The sequence below is a fragment of the Gopherus flavomarginatus genome, chromosome 7 (assembly GCF_025201925.1).
Source record: "Gopherus flavomarginatus isolate rGopFla2 chromosome 7, rGopFla2.mat.asm, whole genome shotgun sequence".
NCBI classification, from domain to species: domain Eukaryota; kingdom Metazoa; phylum Chordata; order Testudines; family Testudinidae; genus Gopherus; species Gopherus flavomarginatus.
This window is the reverse complement of record NC_066623.1, coordinates 110,449,501-110,476,605: the sequence shown is the minus strand read 5'-3', so window position 1 is coordinate 110,476,605 and position 27,105 is coordinate 110,449,501. Positions and strand designations below refer to the sequence as shown.

Genomic DNA, 27,105 nt, shown 5'->3' with positions numbered 1-27,105 from the left:
AAAGCCACAGTAATGTACTGCATGGAACCTATTCTCGTTATGAGAACACACCATGAAGGACAAGTGGCAAATAATTGTAAGATATGAAAGACAAGCAGATATTAAAGGGTTTGTGTTAAAATACTTTTACCAATATATCCTGGTAAAACTTTTGATCGGATGGGTGTCTAGGTAGTGATGGACCAGCATGCTCAGCTTGTGGTTCATTTGGTGCCACCATGTGGTAGTTAGCTTTCTCCATGGGTCCTGACTGTAAACACATGCTAACACTTTCTTCCAACAGTGAATTCGGAGCACATGCTGGGGAAACTAGCTCATTTCTGAAGGAGACAGAACAATGAGTTAATACACCACTGGATTTTTTTACTTTGTTTGAAAGTAACTTATGAAACTAGATCTTGGAAAATTATATCATCTCTCAATTTCTCTTACTGTTCTCCAAGATGTTGAATAGACGAGTGCGTGCAGCAAAGAGCTACGAAAATGATTTAAGGGCTGGAAAAAAGTGCTTTACAGAGAGGTTGAAGGAGCTCTGATTAACTTATCAAAAAGAAGATCAAACATTGACCTGATTACATTATACAAGTACCTTCATGGAGAGGATATACTGGTTACTAATCTACCAAAAGGAAGGGCACAAGAACCAACAGCTAGAAGCCATTTTTCTGCAGGGAAGCAAAGAAGTCTGTGGAGGACAAGAATTCTGCGCACGTGCAGTGATGCAGAATTCCCCCCAAGAGTAAGTCTTCAAAGCAAGACTGAATGTTTGTCTGATAGATATACTTTCATCATGATGACATTGTGTTGCCTGTGTTACATAGGAGATCAGACTAGATGAACTAATGATCCTCCCTCTGGCCTTAATCTGTTTCACCTGCTGCATCCAAGTTTTCAAAATGTCAGCACTTTACTCCTTCTTCAAAGCCCTTAAGACTCTTTGTTTTTGTTTGTTTGGCTTTTTAGTTCAAAATCACTTTAACACAAATATTAGTGACAAGTATTGTTATTGTGTTTCACTGTAAACACATACCGATATTTTCACATACTTTAGTTTTAGTGACGATATCAACCTGGCTGAAAGGATGGTATGTTCACAGTACTATGCACCCAATTGGTTTCTACAATAAGATAAGTGAAGTTCAGATGAAAATTTTCACTGTTACTGACATGAATAGGAGCTTCAGGGAAGAATCTGATTCAAAGTCTTCACACATCAGAAAGGCAGATATGCCACAGTGAACTATCACAGGGCTTGGGGAAACCACTGTATCTGGGTGTTATCTACAAATGTGTAACAGTTGAGGTCAGAAGGAATGATAATGCTGGGGGTCCCAGACAGATCTCCAGGTGACTCCCAGAAACAAACATGAACGATAGTGGAAATATTGGAACCCAAACCAATCAACAGTGCATGTTGAAAGAGATAAGATTTAAATCATGTGCTGTGCCAGATAATCAATTACTGCAAGGAGAAGCAATTCATTATCCCCAGCAAAAACAAACAGGTAAAACCCAATGCTACTGTGCATTCTTCCTATGAAGAAATCATCAAAATAGTTCATGTGTATAAAGCCAAGTTACAAAACACTGCTTGAGAGAGTTCTCTCTAAAACCAGCCATGTTAGAAAAGGACTGATTGAGCCAATGCTCACATTAACTAAAACTACATGTGCATGCTTCTTCCCTAATTCCAAGTCAGAGCCCCAAGTTAGTTAGAAATCCATAGTTTATCAGTTTAATGACTAACCTTTTCCCAGTATGACTATTTTTAGACATCTAATTTAATCTGACCTGAATGGTATGTCTTCACTTAGCTTTTTACACCTGTGAAATGTACTGGATCAGGATTTTATATTTATGTAGCTTCTGAAAATGAAAAACACTTGATTCTTTATCAAGGGAAAAGATTGAGAATCTCTATGCATGAAAAACTCTAATCTCATTCTAATACCGGAAGTGCTTTGAGTTAAATTTTCTTAACATCATTGTAAAATTATGACTGGGAGGTTTAAAAGTAATCAAAATGGCTTATTCTAGTGCCACATTAATAGATTCTATATTTTGACTTAGCACAGTGAGAACACAAGGGGAAAAAAGTCAGTGATTAGGTGGGAAACACAGAAGAATCCAGGGAGATAACCAAGTCATATGACCTTCAACTCTCTGCAGTGGAGAACTCATGTAGGAAAATGCTAAGTATAGCAGTGTTTCCCCTTCTGATTTAAAGGGAGGATGAGAATATTGCTTGGAAGATCACTGCATTTTTTTTTTTATTTAAAGTTACCTAGGGGGGTTTTGCTGCCATCAGCTACAGCTGTCACCAAAGGTGCCCGATTGCCATAGGCAACTATATTTGGTACATCTGCACAAATGATTTCAGAGACAGGATTAAAGGCAAAAGGAATTATATAGAACATTTAGTTAAGTCAGATGCCAACTGACGATGTTCTGTAAAAAAGTTAGTTGCTTCTACATGACATTATTTAAACGGCGAGTGAACTAAACAGTGAACGAGTATTAACCACCCACAAGCAAGATTTTTCAAATCAAATATTTACCTGAGTCCAACCTGGTTAGTTCCTTCTTCTGCAACATGGCAACTTTCTACGAAGCTGGGTATGTCAACAGCCTTTAATGAGGAGGCAATACTTGTATTACTTGTATCTTGCTCACTGTTAATAGAAATACTTATATCTTTAGATATTTCAGTGTCATCTTGTTTAACTGGACACACAGAGTCTTCTTGCTTTTCACATGGTGCATTCCAAAATAAGCTAGCACCTAGCAAAGGAAAATTAATGCAGTTTGTGATTTTAAGTTTTAAAAAGGTCACTTGTTTTCCAATAAATTAATTCTCTACAGCAGGGGTCAGCAACCTTTCAGAAGTGGTGCGCCGAGTCTTAAATTTATTCACTCTAATTTAACGTTTCACGTGCCAGTAATACATTTTAACGTTTTTAGAAGGTCTCTTTCTATAAAAGTCTATAATATACAACTAAACTATTGATGTAAAGTAAATAAGGTTTTTAAAATGTTGAAGCAGCTTCATTTAAAATTAAATTAAAATGCAGAGCCCCCTGGACCGGTGGCCAGGACCCGGGCAGTGTCAGTGTCACTGAAAATCAGCTTGCATGCAGCCTTCAGCACATGTGCTATAGGTTGCCTGCCCCTGCTCTACAGTTATAAAGAAATAAAAGCCATTGCTGTGTTTGGTTTTATTTTCACTAGTTTCTTGTTTTTAAATTGACAAGTTGGGGGGAGGGATAGCTCAGTGGTTTGAGCATTGGCCTGCTAAACCCAGGGCTGGGAGTTCAATCATTTAGGGATTTTGGGATTAGTCCTGCTTTGAGCAGGGGGTTGGACTAGATGATCTCCCGAGGTCCCTTCCAACCCTAATATTCTATGATTCTAAGTTCTAAAACATCGTTCAGGGAAAAAAAAAAAATCTGAGGAAGTTGCTTTTAGTTAACATAAGAATGGCTGTACTGGGTCAGACCAAAGGTCCATCTAGCCCAGTATCTGTCTACCGACAGTGGCCAATGCCAGGTGCCCCAGAGGGAGTGAACCCAACAGGCAGTGATCAAGTGATCTCTCTCCTGCCATCCAGCTCCAACCTCTGACGAACAGAGGCTAGGGACACCATTCCTTACCCATCCTGGCTAATAGCCATTTATGGACTTAACCACCATGAATTTATCCAGTTCCCTTTTAACACTGTTATAGTCCCAGCCTTCACAACCGCCTCAGGTAAGGAGTTCCACAAGTTGACTGTGTGCTGTGTGAAGAACTTCCTTTTATTTGTTTTAAACCTGCTGCCTATTAAATTTCATTTGGTGACCCCTATTAGTTAATGAAAAAATTGCAAAAATTAACATTGTTCTTCAATTTAAAAAGTGTTACTTTATGTACAATAGCAAATAAATGCTGCATTTTATTTAACAAATGAAACAACTAGATAGGAATACAATTAGTCTTGTACTCCTCTAAATTTACTTTTTAAGAAAGGGATGTGCCCATCTGTAAGATTTGGAGTGGGAGATAACTCCACAACCAGCCACAAGCTTGTAAAAAAGGTTATTAGGACCAGACACATTAGTTTATGGCCTACTGGCTTCAGTTGTGTGACTCACTGACATTAAAGGAAGTCAATTTCCCCCTGAAGAAGGATATGACATCAATACCTAACATATAGTATTGGGAAAAAATGGAGACCCTTAATGTTGTCCTGGATAAATATTTGATAGCATGCCACAGAGAATTAGAACTATTACACCTAAAGCAAGAATATGTACATCATTTTGCTTATAAAGAAAAAGAGACCAAAGTTCTTGTGACTGAGTCATGGGTTGAATGCAAAGCCTTCATCTCCTTGTCAAAAAGAACTCCTGTCTGACCTTGCATGACAATTCCCAAAAGACAGGCCTGATTTTCTGAGGTGCTTAGCCCCTAACAACGGACTGAGTATGACTAGCGGGGTGGGTGCTCAGCACTTCTGAAAATCAGGCACAAGTCGAAGCAATATTAAGAACAGGTTTATATCATTATCATTCTGAAAAGGAATTAAAAAAAAGTATTACCTGTGCTTACAGCAATGCTCACACTTTTTCTCACGTGCAAACCTTGGGAAGATTGTGTTTCCATGGCAACAAATTCCAACTGCTTCTCACAAGGTTGAAGAGTTTGTGCTTCCAACAAACGCTGGATCTGGAACAGTTATTAGGAGAGTATCACTTGTACTGCAAGTATAATAAATTCAGGATGCTAGTTGACAGCGAGTTACCATACCAGACTTTCATTGATGAAAATCTGGATTCAAATTCTGATTATGTTGCAATACAAGTTTAATGGTATTTTAGTTACTGTCAGAGAGTTTGGCATGATATGATCTATTTTCAGCTTGGAATAGCAGGCAAATGAAGGACACGCTGGCAGAACTACACCAAAAAGCTTTTATGTACCTATTTGCACTATGCCCGTTAGAAGCCCCCCCCATTAGCTTCTTTTGTATAGCTCCCCCCTTCCCAACATGTTAAAAAACATTGTTTAGGTTGCAAAGCTAAGTACACGAAAGCTTGGAAAAGTCAGATTTACCCCTTCTGCATCCATCCTGTTCACTAAAGGAGGCCGGGGTACTATGGAAAAACAGTACATGATCATGTAATTAAATACATGATTAAATGTCATAATGCATATGCATAAGGGGGCAGACTTAAGGTTTCATGTGCAACCAAAAATCTAGCATCAACCTTGGAGTGCTTATCTTTGCAACCTAAATAATATTATTTCAATGTCATTTCCTAGTTTCTTTAAAACAAAACAAAAACAAAACCAGATAAGGTCTGTTATTACTACAGTCCCTCCACTTTCCTCTTGCATCATCCACTGGATTTGAACCCTGAACCTTCAACTTGACACTTGAACTACATGAACTTGCAGAAGGAGGCGGCTATCATCCTGGGGCCCAGGCTGAGGAAGAGAATGGGCCATTGGTACCTCATGCTAAGTCCATGGAGGAGGAAGGGGGTATAATCAGGAGGAGTGGGAGGAATGGAGTCTGGCTTGGCTCCACCTCCTGTTGCTACAGCTGCTCTGGAAGCAGCTTGGCTCTTTAGAATGTTCTTGTTCACCTACCATTTTGGCTGGCTGACAATTTTCCAGAGGAATGCAAATGATAGAAGGAAAATGGCAACTTAATTTATCCTGAATGGAATTCCATGGGACAACCAAAAGAAAAGCACACTTCCAACCTCAGTGCTTTGACCCTGCTCAATTTCAACAGCATGTTGCAAACAATGGAAGTATTCGTGCTTCTCAAAAGAGGTCACACAAGTCTGTTATAAGCTATTAAGTTGCAAATTTGGTTATGGGGGAAGAAAACACATTAGAATGCACCGTGCTTTCACCATATATTTATATTAATTCCAGACTAGTTCATGGCTCATTTAACTGTGCGGTTTACTTTCTGGATGGGTAGAGACAGCTATCTCCTAGTAATACAAAACAGTTTACTGAAAGCAGAGCAAATATTTACCGGTGTTAACTTGATTGTAATTCCAAAATAATCTAATTAGAAAAATCAAATGAATTTGCTTTCAATTTGCTTTAACAGAGACCAAATCATTAGCAGAGCTGCCTACTGAGAGAATTGAGTCCCAATTTGACAGGATCCTATTCCAACCAAAAAAAAAGATAGCTATAACCAAGTTATTTTCATTAGTATTATTTCAGAACACATTTACCAGAGTGTATCTATCAGTAAGAGGGCAGAAGAGACAACCTCCCAAACAAACCTGAGCTTGAAGTAATTTCAGCTGCCTGTCTTGTTCTGTAAGAATCCTGTAAGCATCTGGAGATAATCCCATCATTCCATTATCTGACCCCATTTTAGGGGCAGGTGCATGTGTGCATTCTGAATGTGCTGCGCAAGACTGGAGATGGCAAGGGCTTGGATGTGAAGAAAGTCTTGACCCAGGTGATAAGCTGCTACCAAGGGGAGAACAACTCCCCATTTTCCCATTGTACCCATGAGTTACAGAACTACTTGGGGTATGTATTGGACTACCGCAAGTATTTGGACAAGTGACATTTTGATGGAAAACTGAATACGCGCTCTCCTGAGGAACATCAGATTGGATTTCTGCATGATTGGTGCCCATTTTAACCAGTCCTTGCCAAGCATTTGTTGAACTGTATTGGATATGTCCATGAAGTGGACAACTACATACACTGGCTGGACAGCAAGATGGCACTTGAGGGACAGGCATCTGCAGTTCTGTTGGTCTTCTTGAGTTCTGATGTGAAAAAGCAAAGTTGTACTGGAGAGGCTGTGTGGCACTAGGAGGCTGCTTAGAATTAGATGTTGAGGGTCTCGTTGCTGGAGGTTCCCCTTTTCTTTGTGTGGCTCTATCAGGATTTGATACAAGCCTTTCAGATGGCATCCTGGGTTGATGCACAGATGTATCAGGAGAGGGCCCACTGCGAGGTGTTGAAGGGGAAGGGGATGATGAAGAGGAAGAAGATCCAGAACTCTTTCTTGTTTGAAGGCCAACTCTCCTACAATTAGGCTGTTGCTGTAGTGGCAGCAGCTTTCCTCTGCAAGGTTTTAAAGTTGGAGTTATCTGGTTTAATTGGCTCTGTAACCTTCTCAATGAAGAATGTCTAGCATGGGTGCTGAAGCTTTGTTTATTGTTATCAAAGCATTGATTTTGGTATAATGGTCCTGTTGAATAGATCTTTTTATTAGGCTGAGGTACCAGCAGCGGTTGATTTTTGTTATTCATAGTCTCCATAGGCTGAGACATTGGTTTTGGTTCCATGAAGCTGCCATCAAAGACAAGGGAGAGTTCAGGAACCGAAGGATGGATCTTAGTAACCTGGATAGGAGACAGTTATAAAAGAGTGAAGTCAAGCTAGCTTGGGAACCATCATGTCACCTTATTTGACCTATGTTTCTAAAAGCACAACTACTCTGCAACTCTTAGCCAAAATAAATATGGGACAGATAATGTTGCTTCAGGTCAATAAGCCTTCTTCCCCACACGCTCAAGGCAACAGGAAGCCAAGAGTGGCAAGATAGGGCTTTTACAGAATTCCTGTTCTGAGGCAAAATTCCTGCCACTAAGGAGACCCGGATGTTGGGTCTAAGAGTCAGAGTCAATGTGTTACTCTGGGGGATGGGTGTTTGGGAGAGAAACAGTGGCAAGACTGCTAGAGTAGCATGGTCCTTCCCTTTCAGGATGGAGTGTGCCCTTCACAGTACTCCCAGCCCAGGCAGCTAAAACATCCCTAGCTTGGGGATTTTAAGTTAGTGTACTTAAGTCTAGAATTACTAGGTATTTACTGATTTCTGGGTATTTAAGTTTTTTGAATGGGTGCATTTTATAGCTTCTGGAGCGCAGAACAGAATTTAGAGGAAAAAACAGGTGTTCCTGTTAGACAGGGGACCTTGATATCTTCCCACCCAGAAACATACTCTTTAGTCAGTTTTTCTGCTGCCTCTCCCCTTGCCAAAAGGGAGAAGACACCGCTGTTCCCCAACAACTCTAGGGCAAGTATGTTTCCGCTGGCTTTACCCTGCAGGTTCACGACTAACACCAGTGAGTTTCTATTCACAGCTGCTAATGCACTTTGCAGCATTTCATCAGAAGGAACTATATTACCAGCAATAAGGATTAGTCTGAACTTGGAGTCAAGATTCTTGGGTCCTCCAGTTCTGCTACCAAGTAGATAGCTTAAAAAAGTCATGTCTACCTCCCTCAAGGTGTGGTGAAACTATCTTTGTTAAAGCACTTTGAGATCAGATACCAAGGCCAGAATGTATCATTGCAATTATGTAGTCTAACATGTATAACAGGCCACAGAACTGCCTCAAAATAAATTCCTAGAGCACATATGTTTACCCTTTTAAAAAATGGGGACAACATTAACTTTCCTCCAGAATTTCCCCAGTGCTCCAAGACTCATTGAAAAAAAAAAATCAACATTAATGATCCAGAGAGCTCCTCAGTTTGCCTCCAACAGTTTTAAGAGAGCGAGTTATCTGGACTTGATGATTTAAAATATTTAACTCGTTTCTTTAGTCTCCATAGATCCTATTGGAATGGAAAGTGTGTTACTACAATACGACGAGACTATATCATCCGTTCTTCCCCCAAACACAGAACAAAAAGATTTATTGAACACTTCTGCCTTTTTTGCGTTGTTATTGATAATTCTACTATTTCTATCTAGTAATGGACCAATACCATTGTTGAGATTCTTTTTGTTCCGGATACATTAGAAACAAAAACAAACCAATCAACACTAACCACCAAACAACCACCCACCCACCACCCAAACAACCACCACACTCCTTTTTACTATTCTTAACTCTGCTGGCCATAAATTTCTCATCTCCCTTTGATTCCCTTATTGTCTACAATTCCTAACTTCTGATTTATATTGATAACTATCTTTTTTAGCTATCTTCATTTCTCCTCTAAAACAGGTAGTTTTTTTTAAAACAGTACAGTCTTCTTCCTCATGTGTGTGATTGTGGCTTTTTGGGCATCTTGTAAGATGTTCTTACATGATTCCCAATTATTCTTCACATTTTTCTGATTAAGTTATTTTTCCCATCTGATCTGGCTCATAAATTGTTTTCAGCTTTGTGAAATTGTCCCTAGTAAAGTACCAAGTTTATATATCATTGGTCTGGACTTGATAGCATTTGTATATTGTACAAACAGAATAAAGTCATGATCACTTAAAGCCAAGCTACCATTAATTTTTAGTTCTCAGATCACTTCCTCTTCATCTGTTAGAAATAGAATATCGGTCAAATATAGAATTCCCATGTGCTCCCTGCCACACTTTTTGAGTTAGGAAATAGTTATCTATAATGTTTAGAAATGCCCAGAATCCCTGGAAGAGAGGCAGTATAGAAAAACTGAAGTTACCTGTTGACTCACTGGAAGAGGACTTGGAATTGGTCTTGGAGATAAATCTTCATCTTCCACACCTGAGTCATGATCACTTACTGACAATTTGCTGGGGGAAGAGCCTTGAGGAGGACTAAAAAATAAAAGATCTTTGTGTAACTCAGTGGTCCCCAATGCGGTGCCCGTGAACGCCATGGCGCCCGCGGGGGCATCTTAATGCGCCCACATCCTGACCCCCGGGAGAGCACCCGCTGAAATGCCACCAAATTTCAGTGGCATTTCGGCGGGGACGCCTCTCGATGACACCGCTTGCCGTCAACAAGTGGTGTCATCGAGAGGCGTCCCTGCCGAAATTCGGCGGCATTTTGGCGGGTGCTCCACTGCCGCAGTGGTCCTTCGTCTGGCAGGCGCCAGATGAAAAGGTTGGGGACCACTGGTGTAACTTGTATTTTAACATGATAGGATTGACAGAGTGCATGAATCCTGACATTTCTCACTTGTGGTCCATACCAGGAGATCTACAGAGCAGTACTGTTACCAGTTTGGAAGAACCACTGATAAACATCTCTCTTCTGACTGGCTAGGAAGTGTGAGATGGCAAAAAGATCTAAGGATCACAAAAAAGGTGGAAAAAATAAATATCCCTTTCTGGATTATCTAGTTTTTAGTCAAAGAATCTTTGATAGATACAAGTATTTCAGATGACATTTTAAGCCAAGGCACCGATTTATCAGGCCCACTGTAAGACACTGACAGGGAAGGAAGAGTTGAGGAAAAAATATATAATATGGCTTTAAGCAGAATAAAGGCCATCTTATTGTTAGCTACAAGCTTTGATGGCAAGGTAGATTTATAAAAACCAAGATTCCTGCTATGCACATCTCACAGCTTTGACAAATAAGAAGGAAAAAGGCATTTTACGAATACAAGCAGTTTTCTGTTACAGATTCCTCCCTGGACAACTGGAACTCACCAACACTAAGTGTCATACAGCACACTAGAGGAGATCCATATTTTAGGAAACATCCACTTAAGTGTGTAAAAGCCTTTAATGCCAATAATATATCTAGTATAGGTACATGCAAGAGTTTCTCTAGAAACATATGGTCAACTTGTAGACCTTATTTAATGAAAAGCCATTAAGTTAGGTAAGGTGCAAGTGATCCATAATTAATAGACTTTATGGACAGATAAGACCATTTTATTACCATCTAGCCTGAAACACATAACACAGGTTAAGAACTTCATCCAATAACAGATGTTGGAAATAGACTGTGTATAAATATGACACTTGAGAGAGATTCTTCACCTTCTAATGGAAAGATTCATGGAAACTTTGCTGAAGAACTCAGTTTCTGCATTTTGTTTTTCTGCATTCAGCTCAAATTGAATAGGGTGCTTGTCTGAAGGTTGAACATTCTGAAATTAAATAATGAGTTGCATTAATGAAAGCTGAAGCAAGTCAGTGGCATCCAACCGGCTTCCCCAACGTGCTATATAATGGCTATCAAAAACAGAAGAAAGTTTGTATTTGGTAACCAATTAAAAAATACGTTCCCTGTAAAATGCCCTGCAAATCTGCCACTCAAGTTTATGAATCAGGCTCATCACTACAGGGAGTCAGTAACGATGCCTCCCACCTGTCTCCCACTGCTTCCCCGGCAGCTCTAGAAGCAGATCTGGTGTGAACCATGAATAGTGAGCAGCTGCTGTCCCTTCCTTGTTGTAGCTGCTCAGCAATTCCCCTCCTGGCAGCCTTCAGCATTGCAGGAGACAGTAACTCAGACTGTTCCTCTACTTACTTCCCTGCCAGGATGTAGGAGCCCTACTTTGAGCAGGCCAGGAGCTTGACTGGCTCTGCCTGAGCCCAGAGAAGAGTTAAGGTATTGACTGTGGCCCCTTAACCATTCTGGACCTCAGGCTGAAAAGGCTGGATACTACTGATGCAATTTAAATTTCCTTTGAAAACAGTACAACGAAGATATACTTATATTGCTGTATGCAGTGTGGTTGTAGCCGTGTTGGTCCCAGGATATTAGAGAGACAAGGTTCTGGAGCGACCTCAAAAGCTTGACTCTCTCATTAACAGAAGTTGTCCAACAGAAGATATTACTGCACCTACTTTGTCTCTCATGTACTTATATATAGCAGTTGCACTCTTAAAAACAGCAAGAAAGCCACAAACTAGTCACTATTCCTGACATTTTCCCCTTTTTGCTCAGTTCCTATGAAATGGAAAGGGGTGGGGCAACACAATTTACTACTTCTTCCAGAACTATCATGCAACAGCCAGGATTGTTCTTCCACCTACACAGTGTACATGGGACACACAAACTAGTGGCATAACATTGCTCATATTACTTCTAAATCTGTTATGTCCCAGAGTTTTGTTGACTATACATAAGGAGGGGCTGTGCCATGACAAGTTTAACTTCTTGGTGTTTGTCCATATGCAGAATATTTTTTAGCACTTGCCATGATTAGATAGTTAAACAATTGCGGACTTTGGAAGACATCTTGGGTTTTAAGTCTTTCATAACTTAGGAAATTAGAGTAATTACTGTAATAAACTTAGATTTAGAGCTACACTAACACTGTATTTGTGCAAGTCATATTAGTAATTTTTAACTTTATGCTACAGTGTAGCTTTTAATTATCAAAATACAATATACATGAAGATGTATTAGTCAACTAAGCCACTTACTTTGAAGAGATGTAATGTTTCTTTACTTGTTAGTAGCTGAAACCCTAGTTCAGTTTGCCCACTGTACGGAAGGCACTCATAAAACTCTGGTTCCTTGTGGGTCAGCGAATAGAGAACAATCAGGAAACTTCCAGACTCCGAAAGAACCCTAGGTAAAAGAAAAATCATTCATTTAAAAAAAATTTACTTATTTTACAAAACAGGAAAAATCCACTTGGCCAACTAAACTTCTTGTATGGTTCACTGAAAAATGAGGAACATCCAGCTAATCAAGATGAAACATATCAATACTCATTTTTAGCTGAATTCTGTATGGAACTGCATACAAAAACAGCTAGACCTTTCACTGATGCTGTATGTGGAGAGAACAGTAAGGAGACTGTGGGCTTTTTAAAAAAAACAAAACAAAAGGCTATTCTAGATCACTTAGCATCCAAAAATGGAGGAACCCATTCACAGAGCTGATGTCAAGACAGAACTGTCGCGCTTTGAGAGCCAATGTTGTAGCATCTTAACTGATAGCTAGGTTGCTTCTAAAAGTTCAAGCAGTGAACCTCTATTTTAAATAAAGTATTTCAATTGTTCCTACATACTCAGAAGAACTCTTCTATTGAACATACTGAAATGAATGTTTGGGGAGGATGCTAACTTAATCCTATAATATACTAACATTTTCTACAGCTGAATAACACTGAACGTGTAAGTCCAATTCAGCATTTGAAACAAAGAAACCCAAGATCAAGAACAAATGAAAAAGTAAATGTAGATTGAGGAACGGTACAGTTTATTCATAAGTTAGTTTTCAAATATCGTGAAAATAATTTCATTTGCAGGTTGGCTATTTCTTTATGTTTGTGAGAAGTGAACAAAGACAATCAAGAGGGAAAGTCAAAAATTTTTGATGTGGCTAATTTCAAAATTCCATTAAGTGATAGAGTACCCTTAAACCAGTACATCTTGATTAAAAAGAAAAAAAAAAGTTCTTTTTTCCCCCCATTGAATGTCTAACGGTCTTTTTAGCTAGACAGCTTACCCCCTTGCTAACTTGACTATACAGAGAAAGAGTACACTATATAAAGTGCAGTCAAATACAGAGAAATAGCAAAATTTTTCTCTAAATTTTCAGTTTAAGTAATTATAGATATTACTGTTACAAGTAACACTTGTCATAAATCTGAACTGTCTGAAATTTTGTACCTATTTGTAAGTTGACTGCCCCTTCGGGGGCAGATAACGGCAAACCGTGTTTTTCAAGTTTAATTTCAGGGCCAATAAATTATAATTTTAATGAATGGTACAAACAGGCCACAGAACTACATTCTTAGTATTTAATCATGAAGTGCAGTGCATTTTTTAACCCACAGAAACAGAGTGGCACTCTGTCCCATAAGGATTGGGAAAAAACACTACCAGTTAGCTATTTATCACAGGTATGTATTGCTAGTGTTAAGACTCCAAAACAAGCATTGACTTCTATTGCTGGAAGTTCATGGAAGGATTATACGAACAGGAAAGGACATGAGTAAAAAAATGGTAGACAACAAGGGAAGATAAACCAAAAACTGGTACACAAGAAAAGAGTACTAGGAACTCTTAAAATAATGTCTGTTTGCGGAAGGGAGTGGAAAGGAGGAGAAGAGATCAGCTACCTTAAGAGTCAGGAAAGTAAGAACTGGGATGTGTAGTCCTCCATTTTAAAAACCAACACCTATTCTTCCCCCTCCCAAAAGTAATTAGACAGATACTGACCCAACTTACCAATTTTCTGAAATTAATATTCAGGAACATTAGTAATTTATTTTTATATTAGTAGATTTTAAGGCCAAAAGGCATCGTTATATCATCTTCTAGTCAGAATTCCTTACTAGCATAGGCCACGCAATTTCACCCAGTTACACTTATATAGAGCCAACATTCCAACAAGGGGTGCATGTGATCAAACCAAAAGCAAGTTTTCCATAGCATCTCATGTTAAGCAGCTCAAACAAGACTTCCATCAAATAAAGTTTAAGCCATTTACCTTTCTTGAATTGAAGAACTGAACAAATAACGCAGGCAGCAGGCCCAGACCTGTGGATTGTAGATATGAGTGATGCCACTCAACCAACTAAAGGGGAAAGGAAAAACCTGCCATTAGAAATGGATTTGTTATATCCTTCACTAAACACTCATCCAAGTAAGTGACAAAACTATACTACTATCAGGAAAAGGTATTACACAAAACTAGCCAAATACTTACATTCCAACCAATGGCAAAGCATAAGCCTTGGGATCAGATTCCAGCACCAGAAGTAGTTTTCGGGTTTGGTCCATTGTAAGATATCTGGAACATAACAGGCTAAGTGTTTGTTCTAGGACTCAGGAACTCCAGAACAACATTTAAAGAAAGAAAATCCTGTGATGGAAGCATGTTTTCAGAAGATGCTGTATGAAGGCTTCAGGTGGCCAAAGTACTCATATCTTGGGAAAGAATGGATATTCTCAAGCTTATTTCCTAGCTATCAACAACTCACCAAGCTGTTATTGAAGCCACTACAGTCAGCTTAATATATTGGTTGCACTGACGAACCCAGAAAAGTAGTAAGATGTGTCACATTTTAAGTTATAAAAGGAGGAGGTTGGGGGAAAAAAGAAAAAAAAAAAGTCTACATTTTGAATGGTCAAGGATCTAGGACAAAAATCCTGACAGTACTGAAGGCTCAAACTACTTGATGTATATCATAAATGAAATTCTCAGTGCACCCTATTAACAATAGAACAATCAGACAAAAATTAAGATTCTCTAATGTTATCTTATTGTGAGTATTTACAAATGCGTTTAAGATTGGTGAGCTTTGACTGAAATGGCCTGATCTTCACTTCCGGGTCTAGCACTTATATTGATACGATAATCTAAAAAAACACTACAGACTGTTTTTAAAGCTAATAAAACAGTAATTGTTTTTCTTTTTCCTCCTGTAGACTGATCCTCCCCCTATTAAAGTCAAAAGCAATAGCTCTAGTTGAACAGAACGGTGCAGAATGTCCCCCGATTCCTGTTCCAAGAGGACTAGCTTCCTGTGCTCACTGTGTAAGCCCTCTTATTCAAGATACTGAAAGCTAAATCAGAAATAATATCCTTTATGCCTTCCTGCTTCCTCATAAAGACAGCTGAAGGCTAAGCCACTGACACTAATGGGAGATAATTTCCCTGCACCACCTAACTGATCCGAGGACATTCAACTGACCAGCACTTCATGCCTGAAAGTTTTAACATCGAACTTACCCACATTTATAAGTCCCCTGAATCTGTGCAATATTCATATGACTGCTCAAGTTTCTTGCCAGGGCTGTAGGAATAATTGGGACAGATTTTACAGGAGTGTATTCTAAAGTATTTGTTATAGAAACAGCTGCCCAGTGAAAATCAAAGTTTAGATTGTCCATGTTCTCTGTTGAAGCAATGTGAACTCTTACGGGGAGCAGTTTGGAAAGATCCAAAGAGTCTCTACTGCACAAACTGTGTTCAAGTCCCTAGGAGAGGCAAAAAGTGCTGAGATTAGTCTTTATACACCTCATTTATACATAATAGGTATATTACAGTAATGCCTAGGTGCCTGTCATGAATCAGGGCCAACATTGTGCCAGGCATTGTTTAAACACAAAGGATCAGCCCCTTCTTCAAACAGCTCGTGACTGTATTGAACATAGTAAATAGTAATATGAAATCCAAAAATTAGTTTATCAAAAACCTGGCAATGGGACAATTGCTTGCATTCAAGAAACCCTCATAACACAAAATGGATGTGCCATCACAAGGAAATTATTCACTGAAACATAAATTGCTTTTTCAAGATATGAAGAGCCACCCTATAAGTACAGTCACAAGGCAAGGGTAGCAGGAAAAAATGTTTAGCTGCCCGAGATTCTCTGTTTCCTTGAACAGCAGCTATACTTGCTGAAGCATCCTCTTTGGGGAAAAACAAATATCCCTTCTCTCCCAGAAGAGTTTGGCAAGGAAGAGGTTTACTTAAGCTAGGCTTAAAATATTTAAAGATGTACAGCTCTCATTTATACAATTTGTAGGAAAGGAAATTAGTTCAGCTGTTAAGCCTACTAGATTTACATTTGTTATCCTGTTTACACTCATTCTTGATAGTTTACCACATTACTTCACAAGTTATCTGTGTAACTTATCTTTTGTTTATGTACCATATCTGTAGCTACTGGTATACTGTTTCTACACACTAACACGTTAAATGTTTTTCATAGTCTAGATAAAACACAAAGTATTGAGAGAGTTAAGGGATGCACAAACAATACAAGGTGCAACATGCCCTACCAAAGCATTCCTGACATTTTTGTTTTAAATTAACTGGGTCCTAAACCAATCACACAAACTCGTCTTGGGGTCTGATCTTAAAGACTTAAGCACATATTTAACTTTAAGCTCAGGAATAGTATAATTGATTATTTCTTTCTTCAAAGATGAACATCAGAGAAACTTTTATTACTTATACTTTTTGATGCAAAAAAGAATGAGGCATTTTTCTGCTTTATTTTTTAACCGTGGCGCAGGGGGCGGGGGGAGTCATCATCATCAGGGCTTGCCTTACTCATTTTGCTTGAAGGACCAACTGGAGAACTAGAGAAGGATAAAAAAAATCCTAACAGACTGAAATCCTAAGATTAGCTCTCAGACTTCAGTAGAAATCAGAGTTTGAAATAAAATTCTCAAAACAGCAAAACTAATCAGTGTAACTAGATATCCCGTCCTATTGTAACAGAAGGTTTGGAAAGCTGTCTTATCTTGCTGTCTCTTGTGATGTAATTATTTCAGTTTCTCCAGCAACAAAGGGTATGCCTACACTGCAATGAAAAACCCACAGCTGGCCGGTGGCAGCTGACTCAGGCTGCGGGGCTGTTATGTTACAGTGTAGTCTTGAGGGCTCAGGCTGCAGCCTGGGCTCTAGGACCCCGGCAAGGTAGGAGGATACTAGAACTCAGAAGTCTACACTGTAATGAAACAGAGTTGGCTGGCAAAGGCCAACCACAGGTGTCTAGCTGCTGTTTAGACGTACCCAAAGAGGATTCTTTACTTCTCTTTGGCTTTTGAGAGTCAGGGCTAAAGAACTGATGTTCCTCATATATAAACAAAAAATCCACCCAAAATCATGCATTACTTTCTTTATACACTGTAAATCAACCACTAAAGAGGGTTTAGGGTTCATTTTTTTGGCTTTTTTTTTCTCTCTCTCCACTTTGTGGATCTTTAGTGTTGAATATTGCCTTGCAGATGGAAATAGTTATTCACAAAAATGATGTGACACCATCAATAGAGCGAGATCTTCCCATATTATCCCACCATTCTGGGAGAGTTTCAGCTAGGAACGAAAAGGAGTTTTGTCTTCATGCTCATTTTGTCTTAGGAATTTCTACTGAGATTGCCAAAAAAGGAGCTTACTGGTGACAATCATGATGTGGACTGAGAACAGCTCTCTTCACATTGGCCATTAAATGGTAACCTTCTGGCCTTTGCTCTTCTAGTTTGGATTTAGATGAACGGCAGGGAGGTGAAAAAAGATACCGAAAGCCATTAGTCTCCTTTCTGTGTCACTGTTTTAAGAGATCAGAAAGTTGCTAGGAGTGGCTTACCTTAAAAGCTAAGTTGAAGTCTTCAGAATTGTGTACTATAATATCTCCAGAGGAAGATCCCCGAGCACTAATTGTACATGGAATCAAAAAGTCTCCAGGAAGAGGTGCTGTGGGGACTTTCCCTGAACCATCAGTTACTTCTCGACCGGGATCAAATCTGTCTATTGTCAGTGATACACCTTCATCATCTGGGGTGGGGGAAAAATATGGTAAAAAAAGAGTGGATGTGGAGAAGTATACTGCATCTTGCATACCAAAACCATCAAGTTCAGTTCACTGACTGAGGCTTGCTCAATCACCAGAAATGCAGAAAGATGCAAGCCAGTGACAAACGATTTAATAAAACATTCATGTAGGTTAAAAAACAAAAAGTTACCTTCATCCACTGCAAGAGTCCCAAGCAAAAAACAGGAAAAGAACTTTCTTTCACTCTGCTTAGCATGGCGATAGGCAAGACGAAGAGCCTTCTCCATCATCAATAGTTTGGGATTTCTGGGGGGGAAAGGGGAGAGGGACAGGAGGGGGGAAAGAGAGACAATGAATGTGTTTAATACCAACATTAACAATGATTTCTATGAATATTATATAAACAAGAATATTTTTGGTATAGTTAGGAAGTTTTAATATATAAAATTTTTGTCCTGAATAAACTACTTCAAAGAATAAAACCAATATTTTACTACAATGAAACAATCCTATGCCCTAAACAGGAAGAGATTTGGATATTAGAGTAACAGGAAGAATAGTAGAATCTAGGTGCAATAAGCCTCAGAAATTTTTTAGCTTGAAGCTGCATGTCTAGTTTTGATTGTGAGCTGTCTGTGAAGAACATAACGTCAAGAGATGACTGTAGACTGAAGCTGTCTGTGAGAATGCTGTAATGTGTGGCCCAAATCCTACTTGGTCATGGTTAGGAAAGCATTACATTTTTAAGTCTTTAACATATTTTTAACCAATGAATGCCTATTTTGGAACTACCTTGTAAAGGGTTCAGGAATACTCTGAGAAAAATCCATAAACGGCAGAGGTGTAACAAAAGTACAGTCTGCTCAACTGAAAAGGAACATGTCTGAACTACTGCAATGCCCCCTGCACACTATGCCTCACTTTGTTCAATGCTTAATTTCACAGAAGATTATGTATAAATCTGATTAATCCTCCATTAAAAGAACATTTTTCTGTCATTGACAGGCAGTTATCTAGATGTATTTTTTTGGTGAAGCACCCATAGCATCTCTAGGTTGCCCAGAAGGCAACCATGTTGTCTTCAACTAGTACTCACCTCGGCTGGTAAAAGATTATTCTCTCTGCTGTTGCACTTGCACTGCTGTGTTGCAGGATTTTCCCTCTCCTAATGTTAATGGACTTTGTTTGAATAACCAAACTTTTGACACCCTCTTTACCATCTGACCCTCTTAAATCATGAGAGTCACAGCTTTTATTCTCAAGGGCATGCCAGTGCAAACAGGTTTTCCCACCTCCCCTCCCCCCATCCCAGGTCTGACACATACTGCCCTAGGAACTGACGAGGGCCAGGATTTGCCTTCTGACTTATTTTAAAGAGTATTTATCAGAACTTTTGACATGTTTACAGGACTGTAAACATTTCACTTAATTAGGATTTCCAGGTTGAGTTTTAACTTAGTTCAGCATTTTGGAGTTTGCTTTTATCAGGATCTCTCTTTCCTGCAGACATGTAGCGGCAGAGGACAACTGGCCTAAAGAAACAAGAGGTTTGCCATCATCATTATACTTTATAGTTTCCTTCCAGCTTCTCTCTTGAGGGGCGGGTATTTTTCACCGGGGCTTCTTAAACCTGTTGATTATGCTGATCCACAAGGAAGGGACTCCCCAGTCCTTCAAAAGGAAGAAACCCTCTAGCTAGATATTTATGCTGTGCTCACTGTGATTTCCTCCCCATTGTTTTTTTGCCTCCCTGGGAGGACAGTTCCTACTAAAAGCATGGAAGCAATGCAGTGGTAAGCAAACCCCTTTTTTCTCCCCAGAAGCACAGGCAGAGAAGACAAGTATTTACTGCTTCTGACAAAACAAACGAACATGGATATTTGCCATTGGAGAAAGAGATGCTGCTGACAGCCCTTCCTCGCAGTCCCACCCTGAGATGCTGTAGAGTTCCAGCAAAGAACTGCTTTTGCAGGGTGGGGTTGGGGAAATCAAAATCCCATCTGTGGAGGTGTAAGGGATAAACAGATCCCTACAAAAGTTAATCTTCCTCAGCACAATACAATTCAATAAAGCTTTACCATCCACACATGATGAACGGATACTGGAATAGTCTTTAACAAGGTTGAATACCCAGGATGCAACTTGTAGAATAGTGTTCTGCACATACTCAGAAGAGCCCCCTTGTAATTTAATTATTTGTATCTTGAAGAGGAACAAGTCTTACTTATACCTGTAATAACTGATGTGTGCGCCAATAACATCTCCCACAGGTGTTGGATCCCAAAGTGCACATTTTGATAGAGGAAAACTGAATGGTACCATCCTGCTTGAAGCAATTCTGCAAAAGAAAAAAAATAATCAAATATATTAAGCCTAATCTTTTAAGCTGCACTTCATTCGGTTTAGGTCAGGGGCCAGAAGATGAAGGAAGAAAAAAAACCCACCAACATCTCGTAAGAACGTCAAACTGGCTGAAGAAAAAAAAACTCATCCTAAGAAACGGACAAGGAAGATAATGAGATTTCATTTATTTTGCCATTTTAAAGGGCTAATTACTACAGTTCCTTCATATGGTCTTAGGTGTGAATGCCAAGGTACTAATTATTTTTAGATAAAGCTTGGGAAATGAAGATGTTCTGGATAAGACACTGGAAAGAATAAACCATATCAAGAAATAAGTGATTTTCAGCTCACTTTAAATTCAGATTAAGAAAAAACTTGCCAAAAGGTCATCTTTCCAGTTTCCTTGATAGTTTTACATAGGATTTGCTCCATTAAAAAGCAGCATGTTTTGAAGCGTATTTAAAGAAACATAATTATATCTGAAGTCAAACAGCATATTACACAGAAAGAGTATTACTGTGAGTGTTGTGACTACAGAACTCCAAGTTCACAGTCACAAACAGGTGTTCAAAAGCTGTAGCCATTCAAATTTCTTGACAAAGTCTTACAAATTTTATTTTAAGATTTCTCCAAGTTGACAGAAATAATCTTTTAGTAATCCATATAATACAGTTCATAACCCACTGCTAACATTTGACTAAAGACCAACTCAGGACTCCTTCGTTAAAATATTTTACATTAATCAAAACAATACATGTAAATCCCCCTCACACTCTTTTAGCTGCCATAAGAAAGAGATTTCTCTATTCTGATGCCCTACCTCAGTCCACTCACTTGTCTCACATGCTGGTTATGATGGAGGATTGGTTCTCATTAAAACAAAGCTGTCAGTCAATTTAAGTCTGCATTTTAGATTCTTTTTTTAAAAAGGTGCAAAGCCCAACAAGCTCACACAAGTTTTTTTTTTTAAATTTAACAAAGTCTTGTTGAATTAAGGACCAATACTTCCTGTACTGTTTACAGCTCAAATACTGCACTTCAGAAAGTGAGTTAGACACATAAGTATCCAGTTTATATTTGCTCACTTTATATTTATTTTTTATCACAAATATTTGCACTGTAAAAAACAAAAGAAATAGTATTTTTCAAATACTGTATGCAATCTCTTTATCATGAAGTTGAACTTACAAATGTAGAATTAAGTACAAAAAAAACTGCATTTCAAAATAAAACAAAAACAATCTAAAACTTTAGAGCCTACGAATCCACTCAGTCCTATTTCTTGGTCAGCAAATCAAGCCAATCAAGTTTGGTTACATTTGCAGGAGATAATGCTGCCCACTTCTTGTTCACAATGTCACCTGAAAGTGAGAACAGGCATTTGCATGGCACTTTTGTAGATGGTGTCACAAGATATTTAGATGCCAGATGCTTTAAAGATTAATATGTTCCTTCATGCTTCAATCGCCATTCCAGAGGACATGAATCCATGCTGATGACACAATCTGCTCAGTAACAATCCAAAGCAGTGCAGACCGATGCATGTTCATTTTCATCCTCTGAGTCAGATGCCACTAGGAGGCTGATTCTCTTTTTTTGGTGGTTTGGGTTCCGTAGTTTCCGCATTGGAATTTTGCTCTTTTAAAGACTTCTGAAAGCATGCTCCACACCTCATCTCTCTCAAATTTTGGAAGTACTTCAGATTCCAAAACCTTGGGTTGAGTGCTGTAGCTATCTTTAGAAATTTCACATTGGTACCTTCTTTGCGTTTTGTAAAATCTGCAGCAAAAGTGTTCTTAACATGAACACGTGCCGAGTCATCATCGGAGACAACTATAACATGAAATATATGGCAGAATGATATATATATATGGGCTGAACAAGAGGTAGGACTGAGTGGACTTGCAGGCTCTGAAGTTTTGCTTTGTTTCATTTGAGTGCAGTTATGTAACAAACAAAGCACAAAAAATATTGACATTTATAAGTTGCTTTTTTACGATAGTATTTTTCAGTTCAATCTATTTTATCATTTTTACAGTTCAAATATTGATAATAAAAAATATAAAGTGAGCAGTGTATACTTTGTATTCTGTGTTGTAATAAAAATCAATATATTTGAAAATGCAGAGAAACATCCGAAAATATTTAATCAATTGGTACTGTATTATTTAACAGGGCAATTAAAACTGATCAATTGCAATTTTTTTTAGTTAATCACATGAGTTAACTGCAATTAATCGACAATCAATTTTTATCCACCCTGACTCGAGCTTAAAGTAAAGCCCGCACATAGATCTTTGCAGAAGTGGGGCTCAATTGTGGAATGGAGGTAGTATTTTTGATTTAGGGTTTTGTGGGTTTTTGGCAACTACTGAGCCAGACAGAAGGTGGAGCATGCCACAATTAAAAAATATATATATATTTTTTAAGTGTAAAATGTACTTCACACTGTACAAGACATAAAATTTAGACATTCCCTATGCCAAAAAGAGTTATATGAAGGTAGGATGCACTGGGAAGCCCAGAAGAATGAATAACTGATTTTTAATTATTATATATATTTTTTGTTCGCTTACAGGCCCTGCAGAGATTAATTTCGTCCATAACTGTCTGGAACAACAAGATTGTGGATTACTCAAAAAATATAGGGAGAACATTCCATAGCAAGAGGTGGAAAAAGAGACAGAAATAGGACAGTCGCCACCCTGGCAAAAGGCAATAGATTGAGACCTCTGAAAACTGAGGTCCTATGTTCACCAAAGTAGCAGCACACCACTGCAAAACTTCCTCACCAATGTTTCCCAACGTTTATTTAGAGGTGCTACTTCTAGGGAGGCCACTCACTAACAGCAACTTTAAAATCTTAATGTTTTTTTGTAAGTAGCCCTCTGTAGTATTGAATTATGTTTGTCCAAGTAGTGTCATTTGTCATCTCATCTCCATGTCTTCTCTCCCCTTCTGCCCATTACCTGTCACTATGCACGGAAAGCTTATGCTCAAATAAATTTGTTAGTCTCTAAGGTGCCACAAGTACTCCTGTTCTTTTTATGCATGGAAAGTTCTCCCCCATCTTGGTTTGTCAAGCTCCCCAGCCTCTCCACATTCAAGTCTTACTACTTCCATGCAATCAGAAATAAGCGAAAATTTATAACTATAATAAAAAAATCAGTTTAAACCTTTATTGAATATTTGCCTCACTGTTTAGATGGATACCAGGATTTCTGTCGTGATGGTTTCTATAACATGCACAGCTGTGTACTAGGAAATGGACTTTCAATGGGTATTTAATAATGGTGGAGCCCAATTCTCCAACTATTTGTTTAAAAAAAATAAGTTAGTTAGGGGACCAGGCAGTTAAAAAAAGTACACTGCCTGAACCATTCTGCACACTCTCTCTCTCTCTCTCACACACACTCCCCCCTTCCCCACTCCCTTCATACACTGTTATTAATAGGTCCTGCTCTTTAAGGGCAAAGATAATGGGTCACCAAACTCAGTCATTTTCAACATAAGAACTCTCACTAGTTATAATATTTAGGGCCTGATCGTGAAAGCTGATCTCTAAGAATGAGGCTCTGTGGAGGCACAGGGACCCACCTACATGGATCAGACTGCAGAACAGCGCCTTAAATTGTAACATCTTCAGAAAAGAAACTGCCATTTAAAGTCTATTTGTGCAGCACTCTGTACAAGGGGGCCCCTATCGTGATTAGGGTCACTGGGCATTACTGTAATACAAATAATTCATGATGGCATATCATCCATTGCAGAGATAATAAACTTGAGTTATTTGTAGTCCAAAGAATCAAGCGATTTGTGCTTTCTTTGATCTCCTTGTAAGGAAAAATTTTAAAATCAAAAGCTTTCCATAAAGTAATTTCGCTACAGAGGAGCGGATACCTAGGATCTGTTTGGCGATCTGAAACAGCATAAATAGCCTCCATGACTGCTGCCTTCAATCCCCTGCAAGGAAAACAAAAGAAAGAACATTAAAGAGTGTGGCCCTGCCCATGACTAGGGCTCTCAGGCACTATAGTAACACAAATAAACAAAACACAGAAAACAACAAGAACACAAATCACATCTTCTCAAGTGACTGATTTACATCAAAGCCGATAGCCAGCCAGAGGATATTGCAAGGCAATTGATAAGGTGACTAGGGCTGACATATGAATCCACCACAGCCTGCGCGTGACCCAATAAAACCAGCCCGCACCCGCACCACGCGCGCGGGCCCCACGCAGGACCAGGAGGAGCCAGGCCGGGGGAGAGGTCCCCGGACCGGGAACTAGCTGGGGGGGGGGTTGGCATCCTCTCACCCAACCCAACGGGAGGCCAGCACTCCCGCAGGCCGAGACCCCAGCGCCTCGCGGTGCCCAACCACCAGCCCGTCACCCTCTAGGCGGGGCGCCCCAGCCTCACCCCCGAACGGGGCCCTCCCCCCACTGCCGCCGCAAGTAGGGGCAATGCCACGGGTCAAGGTAGGGAGCTCGGTAACCGACTCACCTGGACAGGCCCCTTCCCGGCCCTTCTGCCTGTGGCGGCTCCAACGGCGGCACCGCCAGCCTCCCGCCCCTACGACGCCCTCCAAACAATGGGCGCCGCGCGCCGCTCCGCCCCGCCCACCCCTCTTACCCAATCAGGAGGCGCAGCCTGAATTCCGCTCACTTCTTTTTGCGGTCGCTCAATCAGCACCCAGTTTCGACTCGCCCGCTCAACCAATCAGGTGACACCCCGGGCAACCAACCGCCCTGCGCGCGCAAGCGAAGTGGGATTTAAAAAACACTACTGCTTTAAACGGTCACCCAGCGAGCAAGCGCTACTGCGCAGGCGCACACGTTCGGGAGGGAGGGGGAGGGAGGCGTGGTTTGGATGCCACAGCAACAGGCGAGTTGTCTGAGGTTAGCGTTTTAAAGAGACACACCCCTAATTATTTTACAAGAAATCCAAACGCTCTCATAGCGTTTACATGGGACCCCTCTCATCATCAGAAGTCTAGAATGTGAGGCTATTGAGTAAGTGTGCAGGGCAGGATTGGGGGCAGAATGGATTTGGGGGGAAGATACCACTCTGGAGCCCACACTGGATAAAGAGGTTGGTTTGCTGGCTAAGAGGGAAAGGCACACTGGAGACTGGAATTTCATGTGCACAATTGTCCCCAGCACGTTTTTTGTCTGGGGTTTTGTTAAACCCATATTCTAGCCTGGGTGGATATTTTCAGCCTTCTAGTAACTGGAAATATAATTTCTCAACTGCAACAAACAAATAGGCTAACTCTGGGCTAACTTAGTCTGGATCTGTAAAAGCGGCAAAGAGTTCTGTGGCACCTTATAGACTAACAAACGTATTGAAGCATGAGCTTTCGTGGGTGAATACCTACTTTGTCGGATGCATGTAGTGGAAATTTACAGAGGTAGGTATAAAAACGCAAGCACGAGTCAGGCTAGAGATAACGAGGTTAGTTCAATCAGGGAGGATGAGGCCCTCTTCTAGCAGTTGAGGTGTGAACACCAAGGGAGGAGAAATGGCTTTTGTAGTTGGCTAGCCATTCACAGTCTTTGTTTAATCCTGAGCGGATGGTGCCAAATTTGCAGATGAACTGAAGCTCAGCAGTTTCTCTTTGAAGTCTGGTCCTGAAGTTTTTTTGCTGCAGGATGGCTACCTTTAAATCTGCTATTGTGTGTCCAGGGAGATCGAAGTGTTCTCCTACAGGTTTTTGTATATTGCCATTCCTAATATCTGATTTGTGTATGTTTCCTTTTACATAGGGACTGTCCAGTTTGGCCGAGGTACATAGCAGAGGGGCACTGCTGGCACATGATGGCATATATTACATTGGTGGACATGAAGGTGAATGAACCGGTGATGGTGTACCTGAGCTGGGTAGGTCCTGTGATGGTGTTGCTGGTGTAGCTATGTGGGCAGAGCTGGCATTGAGGTTTGTTGCATGGATTGGTTCCTGAGTTAGAGTTGCCATGGTGCGGTGAGAATATGCTTTAGGTTGGCAGGTTGTCTGTGGGAGAGGCCTGGCCTACCCTCAAAGGCCTGTGAAAGTGTGGGCTCATTGTCCAGGATGGGTTGTAGATCACTGATGATGCGTTGGAGAGGTTTTAGCTGGGGACTGTATGTGATGGCCAGTGGAGTTCTGTTGGTTTCTTTCTTGGGCTTGTCTTGCAGTAGGAGGTACCTCCGCATCTGCTCCAACCCCTCAGACAGAGACCAATACCTACAAAATCTTCGCCAAGCATTCTCAAAACTACGATAGCCACACAAGGAAATAAAGAAACAGATCAACAGAGCCAGACGTGTACCCAGAAGCCTCCTACTGCAAGGTCAAGCACTAAATCTGCCATTGTATCATTCTTCCTGAAGATTCCTTGGCACTTATACAGAACTTGTAGTGTACTGCTTTTATGCAACACCACTAGACTTTAAATTCCTGTTAGTTGGGTGAGCCCGAACAGGTGCTTACTGATAAGGAGTGCCACCACTGAGGTGCCAAAATCAGGATCCAGGAGGAGCCTGAGCCTCAGGGTCCTCCCGGATGTCCTAGTGTTGTGAGCCCGGAATACTGAACAGCTGGCATGGCAGTGCCTATTGGGCATCCTTACTGATTTCCCAAGGCAACTATAGTAGCTACCTCAAAATAGGGAGACCAGATGTCCCGGTTTTTGGGTCTTTTACTTATATAGGTTCCTATTTACCACACCCCTGCCCCCCACTTTCTCACACTGTCTGGTCACTCTACCTCTAAAAAGGGACAATGCTGGCTGGGAACACCTGGGAGACGTGGGGGAACCCTACATTTCCCTTCTGTGC

The 27,105-nt window shown here is 40.1% G+C and overlaps 1 protein-coding gene across 2 annotated transcripts in view; it reads right to left on the bottom strand.

Moving 5' to 3' along the window:
• STIL (STIL centriolar assembly protein) overlaps positions 1–25,358 on the bottom strand; it is a 30,474-nt gene extending 5,116 nt beyond the window's left edge. Inside the window, exons 1-15 of one of the 2 annotated variants that reach the window (XM_050961697.1) lie at positions 24,922–25,358; positions 24,187–24,249; positions 20,174–20,281; positions 18,134–18,249; positions 17,758–17,945; positions 15,389–15,636; positions 14,363–14,446; positions 14,144–14,230; positions 12,124–12,271; positions 10,729–10,838; positions 9,438–9,552; positions 6,291–7,373; positions 4,578–4,704; positions 2,559–2,781; positions 131–320 (exon numbers count right to left, since the gene is read on the bottom strand). In XM_050961697.1, the coding sequence (XP_050817654.1) occupies positions 131–320; positions 2,559–2,781; positions 4,578–4,704; positions 6,291–7,373; positions 9,438–9,552; positions 10,729–10,838; positions 12,124–12,271; positions 14,144–14,230; positions 14,363–14,446; positions 15,389–15,636; positions 17,758–17,945; positions 18,134–18,249; positions 20,174–20,281; positions 24,187–24,230 (2,871 nt within the window). In that variant the 5' untranslated portion in view covers positions 24,231–24,249; positions 24,922–25,358. Of the gene's footprint in view, positions 1–130; positions 321–2,558; positions 2,782–4,577; positions 4,705–6,290; positions 7,374–9,437; positions 9,553–10,728; positions 10,839–12,123; positions 12,272–14,143; positions 14,231–14,362; positions 14,447–15,388; positions 15,637–17,757; positions 17,946–18,133; positions 18,250–20,173; positions 20,282–24,186; positions 24,250–24,792; positions 24,867–24,921 lie in introns of those variants that run through there. The other variant, XM_050961696.1, reaches the window with a different exon arrangement.
• Positions 25,359–27,105: the final 1,747 nt, after the last annotated feature.